The 14090-nt window shown below is 34.1% G+C and overlaps 1 protein-coding gene across 2 annotated transcripts in view; it reads right to left on the bottom strand.

Annotated features, from left to right (window-relative positions):
* GNPDA2 (glucosamine-6-phosphate deaminase 2) overlaps positions 1 to 14090 on the bottom strand; it is a 28927-nt gene that overhangs the window by 6537 nt on the left and 8300 nt on the right. For both annotated transcript variants that reach the window (XM_008519511.2, XM_070612920.1), the window contains exons 4-6: positions 13515 to 13697; positions 7153 to 7337; positions 3440 to 3614 (exon numbers count right to left, since the gene is read on the bottom strand). In XM_008519511.2, coding sequence (XP_008517733.1) covers positions 3440 to 3614; positions 7153 to 7337; positions 13515 to 13697 — 543 coding nt within the window. The remainder of the gene's footprint in view (positions 1 to 3439; positions 3615 to 7152; positions 7338 to 13514; positions 13698 to 14090) is intronic.

The following is a 14090-nucleotide window of genomic DNA, read 5'->3' as shown; positions in this document are numbered from 1 at the left end:
ATATATATCTCAAGGACATAAAACAAGTTTTACTTTAAAAAAGCGAAAACAAAAAACTAGAACTAATAATATTAAACTGTGTTTCCCAGTGATTTACTTTTATCTTTCAAAAGGTATATACTGAAATAAACTTCCATTTACTAATAATTCTTACTGTTTTAGATGTAGTTAACCTAGATTTTCTTCAGGAGCTCATTAATTAGAATCCTTTAAGATTCCTGTTGGCACTTTTTAGTGATGGCAGAAGAAAAGGTAGTGATGTGAATGGAATTTGAAGAATTACAGATGATAACTACAGGATTCATATCCTCCAGTACATCTTGAAGTGATATAATAACTCAATGAGGATGTGGCAAATGTATAAAATTACATTTATAATATGTTTAAATTTCTGAATACTCAATTATTCTACCCTATAACAAAAATACCTTACTATAAAATGAGGTCCATATATGGCCCAGAACAAAATCTCAGTTCCATTTTTCTCCATATTGAAGGAGGCATCCTGACAGGCTGATATCCTGAACCTCTTCAGAAATACATACTCTCCAAAGTGGAAAATATAGTGTCCTCAAAAAGGCAATGCAGCGAGTCTTTTATGAATAGTCTGCACTTCAAAATGTTTCAGAAGAGCTTAGAGAACTAAATACATATAATCATCTACTTCCTTTCTATTTTATATTTTCTTTAACATATGTCCTAACCTTTTTGGAAGCAATTATTATGGTATGAAGAAAACAGAAATATGGTTCAGATCATAAATCACAGCCAGTGTTTACTCTTCTTCTATAAGGCAGTAAAACAGTGGACAGAAGCCCAGACTCCAGACAAGCCTAGTTTGACTTAGCAGCTCTGCTCACATATAAGCTGTGTGGCGTTGGTTGGGTAAGGGAGTTAACATCTCTATGAAAGCCTGTTAACTCATCTATAAATGGGATTATAAGAGTAGCTACTTTAAAGAACTGTGAAAATTAAGTAAATCAGTAAGTATAATGTATTTAGAATAGCGCCTGGTCATAAAAGTATTGGTTATTATTAAATATCTTATTAAAATCAACTCCACTACAATGTAAAAATTTTCTGTTAGAAACCAAATTGACAAAATCAGACAAGTAGAGAGGTTTATCTGGGGATCGCTGGTACTAGAAAATGGCAATGTTAAATGAATCTCTCGTAAAACTGCCATTAAAATATGTGGATATGAGGATTCCTTCTGTTAACTTTTTTAAGGAAACTAATATTTTTTATGAAATCTGAAGGACTCTATGGAAATATATGTGTAGAACACCATCAAAGAGCTCTGTCTTATTCACAACTCATCACTAAGATAGTCTCTGCTTCTATCTGTCAAATTACTAAGAGGCTAACAATTTTTCAGTTTAATTTGATATATTTTGGCTTGGTAGAAAACTGGTAATTTAACTGATAAAAACATAAACGACTGGAAATAATCTAAGTATTTAACAATTAGCAAATGTTTGAGTAAATTATGATATGTCTACTTGACTATTATATAGCCATTAAAAATGCTTTTGAAGAATAGTAAGAAAGGAAAATGCTTACAACATATAAGTGAAAATACAAAACTATATACACATGATCAAAATTTTGTATTAAAAATTAGACTATTTTTGCTGTTTGCCAAACTTCAATCATTTGTGTATCACCTTCAAGATTTCTACCATAATCACACATTTACATGAACTATAACTTACTGGTTTCCTTTAAACTAATTTTTTTTTTTTTTTAGGAAGGTTAGCCCTGAGCTAACATCTGCCGCCAATCCTCCTCTTTTTTGCTGAGGAAGACTGGCCCTAAACTAACATCTGTGCCCATCTTCCTCTACTTTATATGTGGGACACCTGCCACAGCATGGCTCAACAAACGGTGCGTAGGTCTGCACCTGGGATCTGAACGGTGAACCCCAGGCCACCAAAGCGGAACATGTGAACTTAACCACTCTGCCACTGGGCTGGCCCCGACTGATAATTTTTAAGTTTATATACTACAGTTCATGAATATGAGATGCTGAACACTGTATCACACACCATTATTTTATGTACCACAAGAAAAAATGCTACCAGGGCTGGCCCAGTGGTGTAGTGGTTAAGTTCGCATGTTCTGCTTCTGCGACCCGGGGTTTGCAGGTTTGGATCCCAGGCGCAGACATAGCACCACTTGTCAAGCCACACTGTGGTGGCATCTCACATAAAAAAAAATAGAGGAAGACTAGAATAGATGTTAGTTCAGTGACAATTTTCCTAAAGCAAAAAGAGGAAGATTGGCAACAGATGTTAGCTCAGGGCCAATCTTCGTCACACAGACACACACACACAAAAATGCTACCAGATAAGCTATGACACCAATTTTAAACAAGTCCCAATTTCAGATAAATGTGAATAAAGATATGTCTTAGAAGCAATAAAATATGGTAACATCTTTAAACTTGTCAAAGCATTAATATCCATGAAATACAGGTTTGACTGGTTCAGTATGTTTTTTCTAATACATGTTAAACTCCTAGTTACTAGACCAAAAAGATTAAAATATATATTGATTCATGTAATATCAGTAGTACACATACTGCATACTTTGTGAATTAATGACCTACATATTTGACTACATAATGTTTTCATATCTGCTGTATGAACACAGGTGTTTTATAAAGAGTACCCCATTGGACAGCTTGTTTATGTGTGTGTATTTATATGTGGAGTTGACTCTTAAGCAGGGAATGGGTTCTAAACTGAGTGTAGTCACACTTTCCTTGAAAGTGTCTTAAATCACCCATTACATCAAGCAGAAGTGGTTTTATATATATAACCTGGTACGGTAAGGTTTAAGAATTATTGAACTAGGTTGCAGGAAGAAGCAAAAGGAAATACATATGCAGAAGTCTGGGCAATCAAACTCTTGATTACTTACAGAGTTTATTCTACACTGTTTTTGACATTTAGGCATTATAACTTTAAATATGGGAATAATTTGTTTGAAATTGTTAAGATTAAATGAGATAGTGAGTGACCCATCTTATCCTCTGATTAGGTTCTAAACATAGCTTGGAGATGGGGGTGAGACAGGTAAACAATGAAAAGAAAATCATAAGACATATTCATTTCGTTTTGGGTTATTTAATCTTGTATATTCAATATGAAAGTAAAATATTTTATTAAATTTTGGATTTCAAGAAAAATCTTGTTCACTGAAAATATGGATTGAAGAGATTCTCTTCAAGAAAAAAAACAGGAAACTACTCTGAAAACTACTATTATCTGAGATGAGACATTTCTATTCCCTTGAAAGAACTGGCAACTGTCTCAGCACATGCCAGTTTTCAATAGGCCACAGGGCAGCATAACTCCACAGTTATATTAAGTTTTAAAATTGTCATCTACAATAGAACATTCTCACAGTCTGCTTTTGAAATTTCAGTGCTCACCTTTAAAGTATTTCACAGTTTTAACTCTTAATTCTAAAGTAGCATCTTCATCACACACAAAAATAGTTCGAGGATGCTGCTGGAAAGCTGAAACAGTCCACATGTGGTTGACTCCTTCTTCTATTGCTTTGTAGAGAGCAAATGCCTTGTGTGCACCTGTTATGAGGATCATTACCTGAAAAGTTATGAACATTACTTGTTAATTCTTAAAACATGGTCCAAATGGCTAAGAAGCTCTCTTTTTTTTCTTTTTTAAAAACAAGGTCTCTGGCACCAGTATTCTCCTGGAGGTCAAATAAAAATTAACAGCTCCATATTTCTTCACAGTTCAAGGTATTTATTTCTACTCTTTAAGGTAACAGGCAAGCACCAAGTTTCTCTCTTCTGGTTTAACAAAGTAAAATAGTATCTTGTTATGGAGTATTACTGAATATAGAATAGTGCCTATGATTATTAACATATTAAATAATGATGTACCGAAGAGACCTGGGAGAATGAAGAAAAAGAAACAGAAGGGCTGTTTTTCAAAATCAGAATTACATGTCAACAAAGAATTTTATACAACCAGGAATGATACACCAAATTGCTCTAGTCCAGATAAGCAATAGATATTACTTTGGAAAAGCAAAAGACTGTAAAATAATGCATATTTAAAGAGTAATCTACAAAAAGAAACTTTAAGACTGTTTCACTGAATATGTGCTAATCTACAGTTGTCCTGGAACAAAAACTAGATTTTAAAGAAGGAGTCAGGGTCTACTTAAATGCCATTAAGCACACGTGACTCAGGATATCCTTATGAACTATAGAAAATCCAAGTTCTTGGTCCAAAATCCCTAACAGCCTATGAGATAATTCAAAGAACATGTGCAAATGTGAGTAAGTATATATGTGTCAGAATGAGTCTTTATCATTTTTAGCAGTAAATCTATCCTATTTTACAAGTTAATCTAAACAGTTTATGTACTAAATATTTAAACATGATTTTTTTCTCATTACAATTGTTACAATTGTTAACTAAAAAATGAATGTTAAGGTGGTTGTAATTCTAAAATATTTATAACAATATAAAAATTCTGAATTGCATATTTTATAACCAGACTTTCTTAAAGAGGGAGGAAATTAAAGATTAATGAACCAGATATTACTGTATATCTTTTATTAAGATTCACTACTTGTTTTCCATTTTGACATCTTGATTCATATCAAAGCCCATGGATGCATTAGAATATATATGAATTTCTACGCATGTTTTTATTGATACTTCTTGTTCTAAAGTATGAGGATCTATCAGTGAAGAATTTAATATGCCATCACATATAACTAAAAGCATCTGATGTTTAAAACAAAAATTAATCATGTTTGATATAGTAAGGTAAGCACAACACTGATTAATGGATTTGGTAATTAGTTTCCCTTGCTGGACATTATAGCAATTTTATTTTTAAGACTGATCCATGTGTTACAGAGGAGTTTTTAAAAAAAACAAAAAACATTCAGGTTGTTTGCTTTATCCTGTCTTCTAATCCAGAATCTTTGGAGTTAGAACCCAGGAATCAGGTCCCTTGAGTGATTATTATGCAATCTGGCAGAAGTTCTTGGACAAGCACTTGTAAAGTCTCTATAAAACTACTTTAACACACACTGAATCAAATGAAAATATGTGGTGATTGCTGCATGATGGATATGTTCTGAAGTTTAATTTATTTAAGGAGTTTTAACATACGATTTGGTGGTTTCAAAGTTAAACACTGAACTTAGTTAGCACTTTCCTTAAATTATCTCATTTAACTCTTTAAAACAACACTATGAGATAAATACTATTCTTATTCACATTTTACAGATAAGAAAACCGAGATACTCTGTAACTTGCCCAAGGTCTTGGTAAGGCTATGCTACAAACAAGAGACCTGATTCCAGGGTCCACATCCTTCACTATATTATATTGTCTCTTGAGAGACAGAAACTGTTAAAAGGTCCACCAATTAGACAGTATGAGCTAAGTCTTTCATTACTGAAGCAAATATTATAAAAGGTAATGGGAGAGGTGGCAACAAATTTTAACATCAAACATATACTAAGAAAAAAAAATGACAAGACAATCAAACACTTATTGTTGAGAAACAGAAATACATGGTGAGGCTAGCATTAGCATTATGAAGGGAGTGGAAGGAAAGGAGGCTAGTAGAAGTTGGGGGTGGGATGAAGAATTAGTGTGTGTGCATGCCTAAGACATGTACAACCTCTGAGAATTAAGAAGAAATATCTGGAAAAGCAGAAATTGAAAAAAAATTGCTCTCAGAATATGTGGTTACTTCTAATCTACCTGTTCCACCATTCTCAAGGAGAGTATTTCTCATATGGAAAAGTTTTAGAGTAGCTCCTATGTGAAACCAAGTCTTAAGGATAAGCAAAAAAGCTCCACATGGGGGCATTTCAGACAGTTATGGAGTGGTCAATAAAAAGCTAGAAATTTGGTAAGGCTGGAGTATAGGGAATTAAAAAGAAATAGCTGTAAACTGGTTGAAATCTGAAATGCAGAGCCTTTTTATGACAAACAGAGGCTAGGCCTCATCTTGTGATGGAATAATAGGGAATCAGACTCTTAATTAGATAGATGAATAATAACTGAACTGTTTTTGAAAAAAAAAATTCAGGCTATAACATAGAGAATAGATAGGTAAAGAATGGAGATAGCCATGATTTAGATGGATTTGCAATAATCTTTGAAAAAACTGATAGAGACTTTAAGGCAGTTGTGATGCAGAGCTGGATCCTTATTTATCTCTAAGTTATCCGTGAAATGGTCAGGATTTGGTGACTGATTAGACATGGAGAAGCAGCAGCTAAGAATGGCACACGTCAGTTTAGAAATAAGATTGCTCTGAAATATTTTTTTCAACTTACTATGAAATTTCAGTCCTTGAAAGGTCTTTTTTAATATACCAATGACTTTTAGAAGAAAAACTACATTTTGAATGACAGTTCTATTTGTATGTTCAAGTTAGAGGTATTTATGTTAAAATCAATTACTTATTCCTCATACCTTGTCTGTACTCCTTCCTCTGAACCTCTCCCATCCTGATGCCAAAAAGGAATGGAGTTTTGGGTTTCCATATAATTTAACCACTTATAATCATAAGCTGACTATAATTTGTTCTGTTATTCTCAGGAAAGGAAATCACAGCCCAATTAAAAATTTAAAAATGAGGCAGGGTCTACTGTTCAGAGGTCTTGCCTTCTTAAATATATCAGTTACACTAGATCCAGCCCTAGTTGGCTTCTTTTTCTGCTGGAAACCAACTGGGCTATCCTCCTACAGTCAAGAAGCATATTAGATTATCCTGAGTCTCCAAAAGCAGTTTAGTGTTAGCTAGCACTGCATCTTTGTCCCAATAGTCCTTTCATAAGACTGTTACACTTAAAAACAGACCATATGATCAGTATGATTTTAGGACCTCAAATTGTGAAGCAGGAACAGGCAAGAGAAGTAGTACCCTAAAAGGGGTGGTGGCTAATTCTTCCTTTACAGCTCCAAAAGACTTAATTTAGTTGAGTTCTAAACATGGCAGTGAGACTGACAGAACTTACTGAAAGCTAGACAATTTATATTGAAAACAGGATGCAACCAAAATATCACTTATTTGGTGCCATAATTCCTCCAAAATCTATAGACATCAAAGGGAAAACATCAAAGAACATTTAATTCTTACTTCTCTAGCATCCATCACTGTTCCCACACCAACTGTTAGAGCCATAGTTGGCACCTTTGATAAATCTCCATCAAAATATTTAGCATTTGCCAAAATGGTGTCCATTGCTAGTGTCTTTAATCTTGTCCTTGATACTAAACTGGATCCTGGCTCATTGAAAGCGATATGACCATCTGGACCGATTCCTTTCAAAAGAAATATACATACACACACATATACACATGAAATAAATAAGGTTGCTCACATAAGTAAGGTTTCTCAAAGTTCAACATGTTTTTAAGTGCAAAGAAATAGTCATAAACACACTTACCTTGTTTTATTTGATAGCTGAGTTTCTAATGCTGCATTAAAATATTTGTTCCTGTATTTGATTCAACAAGTATTTCAATTTTTTCCATAAGCTTAGCAATGAACTTGCATGATTCTAATAGCAGTAGAATTAAGTATCACCTTATATTAGAATAACACTTTACAGTTTATAAAGCATTTTCACATACATCATCTCAACAACAGATCTATTTAACAATCTTGTGAGATAGTCAGATTAGGCATATCTATTTCTTTCATCTCCCCCACCTGTTTTTAAGCTCAAAAGAAAACTCTGATGCTCAGGGATAACATGTGATTTGTTTTGTCACATATTGTTTGAGGTAACAGTTTAGTAAACATGGAGACAAGACTCAAATCTAAATCTTCTGATTCCTAACTCAGTGGTCTTTATATTAACACTTTAACTTCCTTGGTTCTAGTTTAGATGGCTCATTTAACTACTGGACCTCCCTATAGTATAGTATCCTTACTTATAAAAATGTTTAGATTGGGGCCAGCCCCGTGGCCAAGTGGTTAAGTTTGCACGCTCCACTTCAGTGGTCCAGGGCTTTGCCGGTTTGGATCCTGGGCACTCATCAAGCCATGCTGAGGCGGCGTCCCACAAAGCAGAACCAGAAGAACCTACAACTAGAATACACAACTCTGTACTGGGGGGCCTTGGGGAGGAGAAGAAAAAAAAAGATTGGCAACAGATGTTAGCTCAGGTGCCAATCTAAAAAACAAAAATGCTTAATGGAAGAATTTAAAAAAAAATTCTTCCATTTAAAAAAAAATGTCTAGGGGCTGGCCCCGTGGCTGAGTTGTTGAGTTCGCGCGCTCCGCTGCAGGCGGCCCAGTGTTTCGTTGGTTCGAGTCCTGGGCGCGGACATGGCACTGCTCGTCAGACCACGCTGAGGCAGCGTCCCACATGCCACAACTAGAAGAACCCACAACGAAGAATACACAACTATGTACCGGGGGGCTTTGGGGAGAAAAAGGAAAAAATAAAATCTTTAAAAAAAAATGTCTAGATTGGACAAGAATAGTATCTAAGGCAGTAGTTTTCTTCAAACCTTTTTGACTGTAACCTACTGTAAGAAATACATTTGAGACTGCAATCTAGTACACACATACACACAAATATAATAAAAACAAGAATTGCATGACACAATACTTACCCTTACTAGTAGCCATACAAACTACTTTTGATTACATTCCATTTCATTAACAAAACAAACAGAAGGGAACTGCTAGAGGTGACTGACTATACTGATTTTATGACCTAATAATGGGTGACAACCACAATTTGAAAACACTGTTTTAAGGAGCCCTCCTGCCAGCTCTAATATTCTAGGATTGCCTTTAAAATATAGATCAGAATATGACATTCCATACTTGAAGGAAATTGGAGGTAAATCTTCATAAAATCAAGAATCTTTCCATGGCATAAATAAATCAAGTTTTATATACATATACCTTACCAGCTAGTCAGATTTCTGGCAACTTCAATCAAAAAATAAACCCACAAGTTCGCTGAGGCAAGATATCTGTTACATTTATATCCTGCACATTTACTTTAATGATAGATAAGTGTATTTTACTGACTCAACATACAATCCTAACAAATTGTTCCCAGGCTACAACAAAGTAAAATGTAACAGAGTAACCTGATTTTGAAGGAAGAAAGAAATGAAAACCTTCAGCAGCAGATATAAACTACCAAAGCACAACAATCTAGGAATTTTTAATGCAGAGACATAAAGCCAGACCTACATGTGGTTAATATGTATGGATTGTTTCCACTATTAAGTATGTTTCTGCTTGGAACTATAAGTTTTAAATTATAGATATGCATTTCTTTCTATATTTGTAAAACTGTTATGTTTCTCTGAAGTACACATCTGACCAAATATTTATATTTCTCTATGTATGTATAAAGAGGAAAGGATGGAACCAGGAAAATAAAAGTTCCAGAAAAAATAGTAAGTCCGCAAACATCAACACTAGTGGCTCTTTTGATTTGGGTCGTCTAAAAGTGTACAGCAAAGCCAAAATTATCAGCAATTGTTCATGATGGAGAGGGATCAATACATTCTCCTACTGACCATGAATATCTATCAAATATTGAGCTTCCTCATATAAAATTTATTTTAAAAAATGTTCAGCATGTTTTACAAAGCTTTATAAAACTTTCTTAAAAATAATTATGAAATCTAAAAATCATGGCTAATTCTTATTCAATCTTTAAGTCTAAACTAAGATATCAGCATCTTTATGAAACATCTCTAAAACCTCAGAGTCTGGATTATATATCTTTCCTGTGTTCCTATAGTTCTGTGGGGTAGAATGCAAACTTCATGAGAGTAAGAACTTTGTCTTCTTCACTACCACATCCTTACCATTTAGAATAACACGATATATAGGAGGCCCTCAATAAATAACGGCTGAATAAAGGCATGGATAACTGCTAATCTTAGGTATGCTCAGTATAGTTTCTTCTTCCTTCCCCTACCCTACTCTGCTCCCCCACAACAGGCACTAGAACAATCATAACACCTTATCTCTCTTTTAGGGAGAATAATTGTGGTCTAGGGATAAGTACTTGTCCCAAGCTGAAACAATCAGAATTTCTCTCCAGAAATTCTCAAACTTGACCAGGGATACAGAAAGAAAGAAGGCATCTAGAGCAGAGACATTTGATGGTTAGCATGCAGGAGAGGGTCGATGAGTTCTTGCTTTGGAGATCTGAGGCTCCCCGATTCTTTTTCTTCTGAAGACTTGGTTGTTTCAACTCTTCTATCAATTCTGTGAGTTACCCCAGAATCACTGCAAGTAATTCACTTTTGGTCCCATTAGTAGATTACTGTTACTTGCAAACCAAAGAATCTAGTCATGTAACCAAAAGAGTGGGTTAAAGTTTTCCCCATTGCCTTACTTTTACTTTTGAAAAACAAATTATCTTAAGATAATTGTAAAGTTAATAACGCCTTTGGAGTCTACTTACAAAACTCCATGCTTGTGTAACTGGGGTGAGTCACGAATTGCATGATACACCTTACTCCTTCTCTCAACACTTTTACCATCAGAGGAAGACTGAGAATGTTTAAGAGTATATATATATCCTCCTTTCTCTTTTCTACCGAGGGAAGGGAACTCCTGCTCCATTTCCCAGGAGTGAGCAATCGTGGATTAATATTCTTGAGCTCTTCTTGTCCTACTATTTCCAATTCAGAGGGGAGAAATAGGAAACCCCATTCTGGCCTCAAGCCCAACCTGCAATCTCTAATCCAACTTTACCTTTAATAAAGCTGATATTTTGATCCCATTTGGCTCAGTTCTTAGTGTTTTTATTAACCAAACCCTGGAACAAAAGAAGGGTAAGTGGTAAGACCCAGATACCAAGCCTCATCTTGAAAATCCAATGATAACAAACCGAGATCAACAAAGGCAAAGAATCAGTGAGATTCTTTCATGAGTACACATCCAATAACAGGATATCCCCACAAGGAAACAGTTCAAGGAAAAGGCAATAAGCTAACCTTTCTCTCCCTATACACAGAGGAATTATGTCCTTTGGATAACATAAAATGTCAGACCCTGGATCATCACATGACTACAGTGAAGATGTTAATGGAAGAGGCAAGGAAAGTCTCTTAAATTTTTTGTGGACGGAGAACTACAGAAAGCTCAAGACAAAAATTTGTAAAACACCAAGTTCTTTTTAGTAGTGAGAGTCAGTGATAAACATAAATAATTATAATTTATGCTCCATCTATTTCAAAGGGAGAACTAAGGTGGCTTATAGTGAGGAAATGTACCAAAAAACTTCAGGTAAAAAGTAATGAGAAGTGACTTAACGCTATGGCGAAAGAAGAAAGTTCTACTAGAAATCTTTGATAAGGGAGATTCAGCCTTAAACACTACATTAAGCTATAAATGCTTTCTGGAAAGCAGGAAAAACGACAAAATGGAGTTAAAGAGTTCTTATCAGTACCCCCCGCCCCCCCAACTGAATTCTACTTGCTGGCATGGAGTCCCCAAGGGATTTGTCACATGGCTCCTTATGTTAGGTCAATAAATTAACCGGAAAAAAAAGTCCTCAAATGAAGAGGTAAAAAAGGCATTTTTCATGCAGCCATTTTTAATAACAAACCTCTAATAACTACCATGCCTTTCTGTATACCAGTAAATGAATGAAAATATTTCTTGATATAACTAAGATAAATAGTTTAGGTATATTATATTATAGTACAGTCATGTGCCACATAATGACGTTTCAGTTGACAACAGACCATATATATGACAGTGTCCATAAGATTGGTACCATATAGCCTAGGTGTGTAGTAGGCTACACCATGTAGGTTTATATAAGCACACTCTATGATGTTCTCATAATGACAAAATGGTCTAACAATACATTTCTCAGAACATGTCCCTGTCGTTAAGTGATACATGACTGTAATTCTACTTGATTTTGGTATAAAGTTTAGAAAGTTTAAAGAATGCATGGGTAGTACACTCTTTAAATGTTCTCAAATATCTATTGCCCTTTGCCTTGATTTTGGCAGGCGCAAATGGTAATTATCTCAGAATTGAGTGATATGGACAAAAATGGAGTGCAAATGTTTTCCAGGAATACTGAAGTAATATTAGCAAATTTTATTTAAAACATAGATAACTTTCTATCTTAAAAAGCAAAATAGCCTAACTTGTATTCTTGTTCAGATAAAAACCATCCCATCTACACAACAAAGTAATTGATACTGATTCTGCCAGGGAGAGATAGAAATTTCCTCAAAGAGAAAATTTCAGTCTCACTGGATACCCTTAGAGGTAATTCAGTTAAAAAAGCAGAAATTTCAAGGATCTAAGGAACAATTATTTCAGCATCTACAGTTCAGAAATAAGGAGAAGACTGAAGTAACACTTAATGGAGTACGAACTACATACCACCCACTGTACAAGGCATTTTATACAGGTTGTAATGCAATTAATTTTCACAAATTTTGGAATGATTAATATTAAACCTATTTTATAAATTATACTGAACTTGAATGAATTTCCCAGGGTCATATAGATAGTAAGTGGCCAAAACAGGATGCAAATTTATCTCTGACTCTAAAACCCAATTTTTCCCAGGGGCAACCAACTACCTCAACCATACCTGGCCACCTCTACCATAAATTAACCTCAGTACAGCAATACTGAAGATTGAAATTCATGTAATTTTGAGCAGTCTTCTAAGAAATTAATTATAAGATATATCCAGAAAACTTAATTTAGAGCTTTAGTATGTTTAGTTGAATACTAAAGAATCTGGCAAATACAAATTTTGGCTTCAGTTTAGTTGATATTATACTATTCTGATGGTAATTAATTAGCTGTTTTGGATGCTTCATACTGATGTCAGAAAACCATGTTGTCATTATAAAGGAAGAAACTCTTCCTCCTATTTTAAATGGTAGATTATGTACACACATATATATGTATATATATTATAAATTTCACGTGTAATTTAGTCAAATACTTATACACTTTGGAGCTTATTAAGACAATTATACAACTTAATTCATATTAACTAAAGGCTGATGATAAATAAAGTCTTATACAATTAAGCAATTTAACTGTTCAGTACGGAAATGCTAAAATCCACCTGTTCCACATGCAAACTCTGAGAGAGTTAACCCTGTAATTGGGTAAGAAGGCTGGGTTAGAGTTTTAAAGAAACAGTAAAAGGATAAGAATATCATTTAGGAAAAGAAATACATCACTCTTTTTCTAAGATATGCTAAACTGTCAATTCTAAAGAGGCAATTAGAAGAGTTTAGCAGGGATTTGGACCTGTTTCTCAAAACATAATTTAAACAATTCCAACTTGCAACCTTAAGATTATATTTTGATGAAAATATAGTAAAGTATAAATCAGTAGCTCAATAAATTGGTATTACAGATAGTCATGGGTGTTCTTTACATACTGATAAGATTTGTTTTTTTTATTTAAAGCATTTAATTCAAATATTAACAAATGATTAATGACAAAATGTTTTACATACCTCCAACAAAAAGATCAATTCCTCCAGCTTCCTTTATTTTCTTTTCAAATGCATCACATTCTGCTTGTAAATCTGCAGCATTCCCATCAAGGATATGAGCATTATTAGGATCTATATCAATATGCTTAAAAAAGTTATTCCACATATATGAATGGTAGCTTTCAGGATGATTTCTAGGAAGTCCTAAATATAAAGTTAATAAATAAAAATGTAAGTATTTTCAGAAATAAACCTGAAGTTTACTTTTCTAAGACTTAAATGTTATTTAAAATATATAACCTTTCTATACCACATTCAAATTAAAAGCATTTTTATGTGGAATATATGCTTATTATATGCCAGGCATTACTTTAACCACTGTATATGCATGTATTAACTCAATTAATTTGTACAACCTCTATGGAAATACTAGTATCATCCTATTTTATAGGTGAACAAAAGCACAGAAAAGTTAAGTAACTTTCCCAAGGTCACAGAGCTCACAGAGGGGCTGAAATTCAAATACAGAAGCCTGGTTCATGTGCAATTTAATCACTATACTCCACTTCTCACACAAATTTTAACCAATGGAATTGA

Source organism: Equus przewalskii, chromosome 3, assembly GCF_037783145.1.
Source record: "Equus przewalskii isolate Varuska chromosome 3, EquPr2, whole genome shotgun sequence".
NCBI lineage: Eukaryota > Metazoa > Chordata > Mammalia > Perissodactyla > Equidae > Equus > Equus przewalskii.
This window is presented reverse-complemented; position numbering and strand designations above follow the sequence as displayed.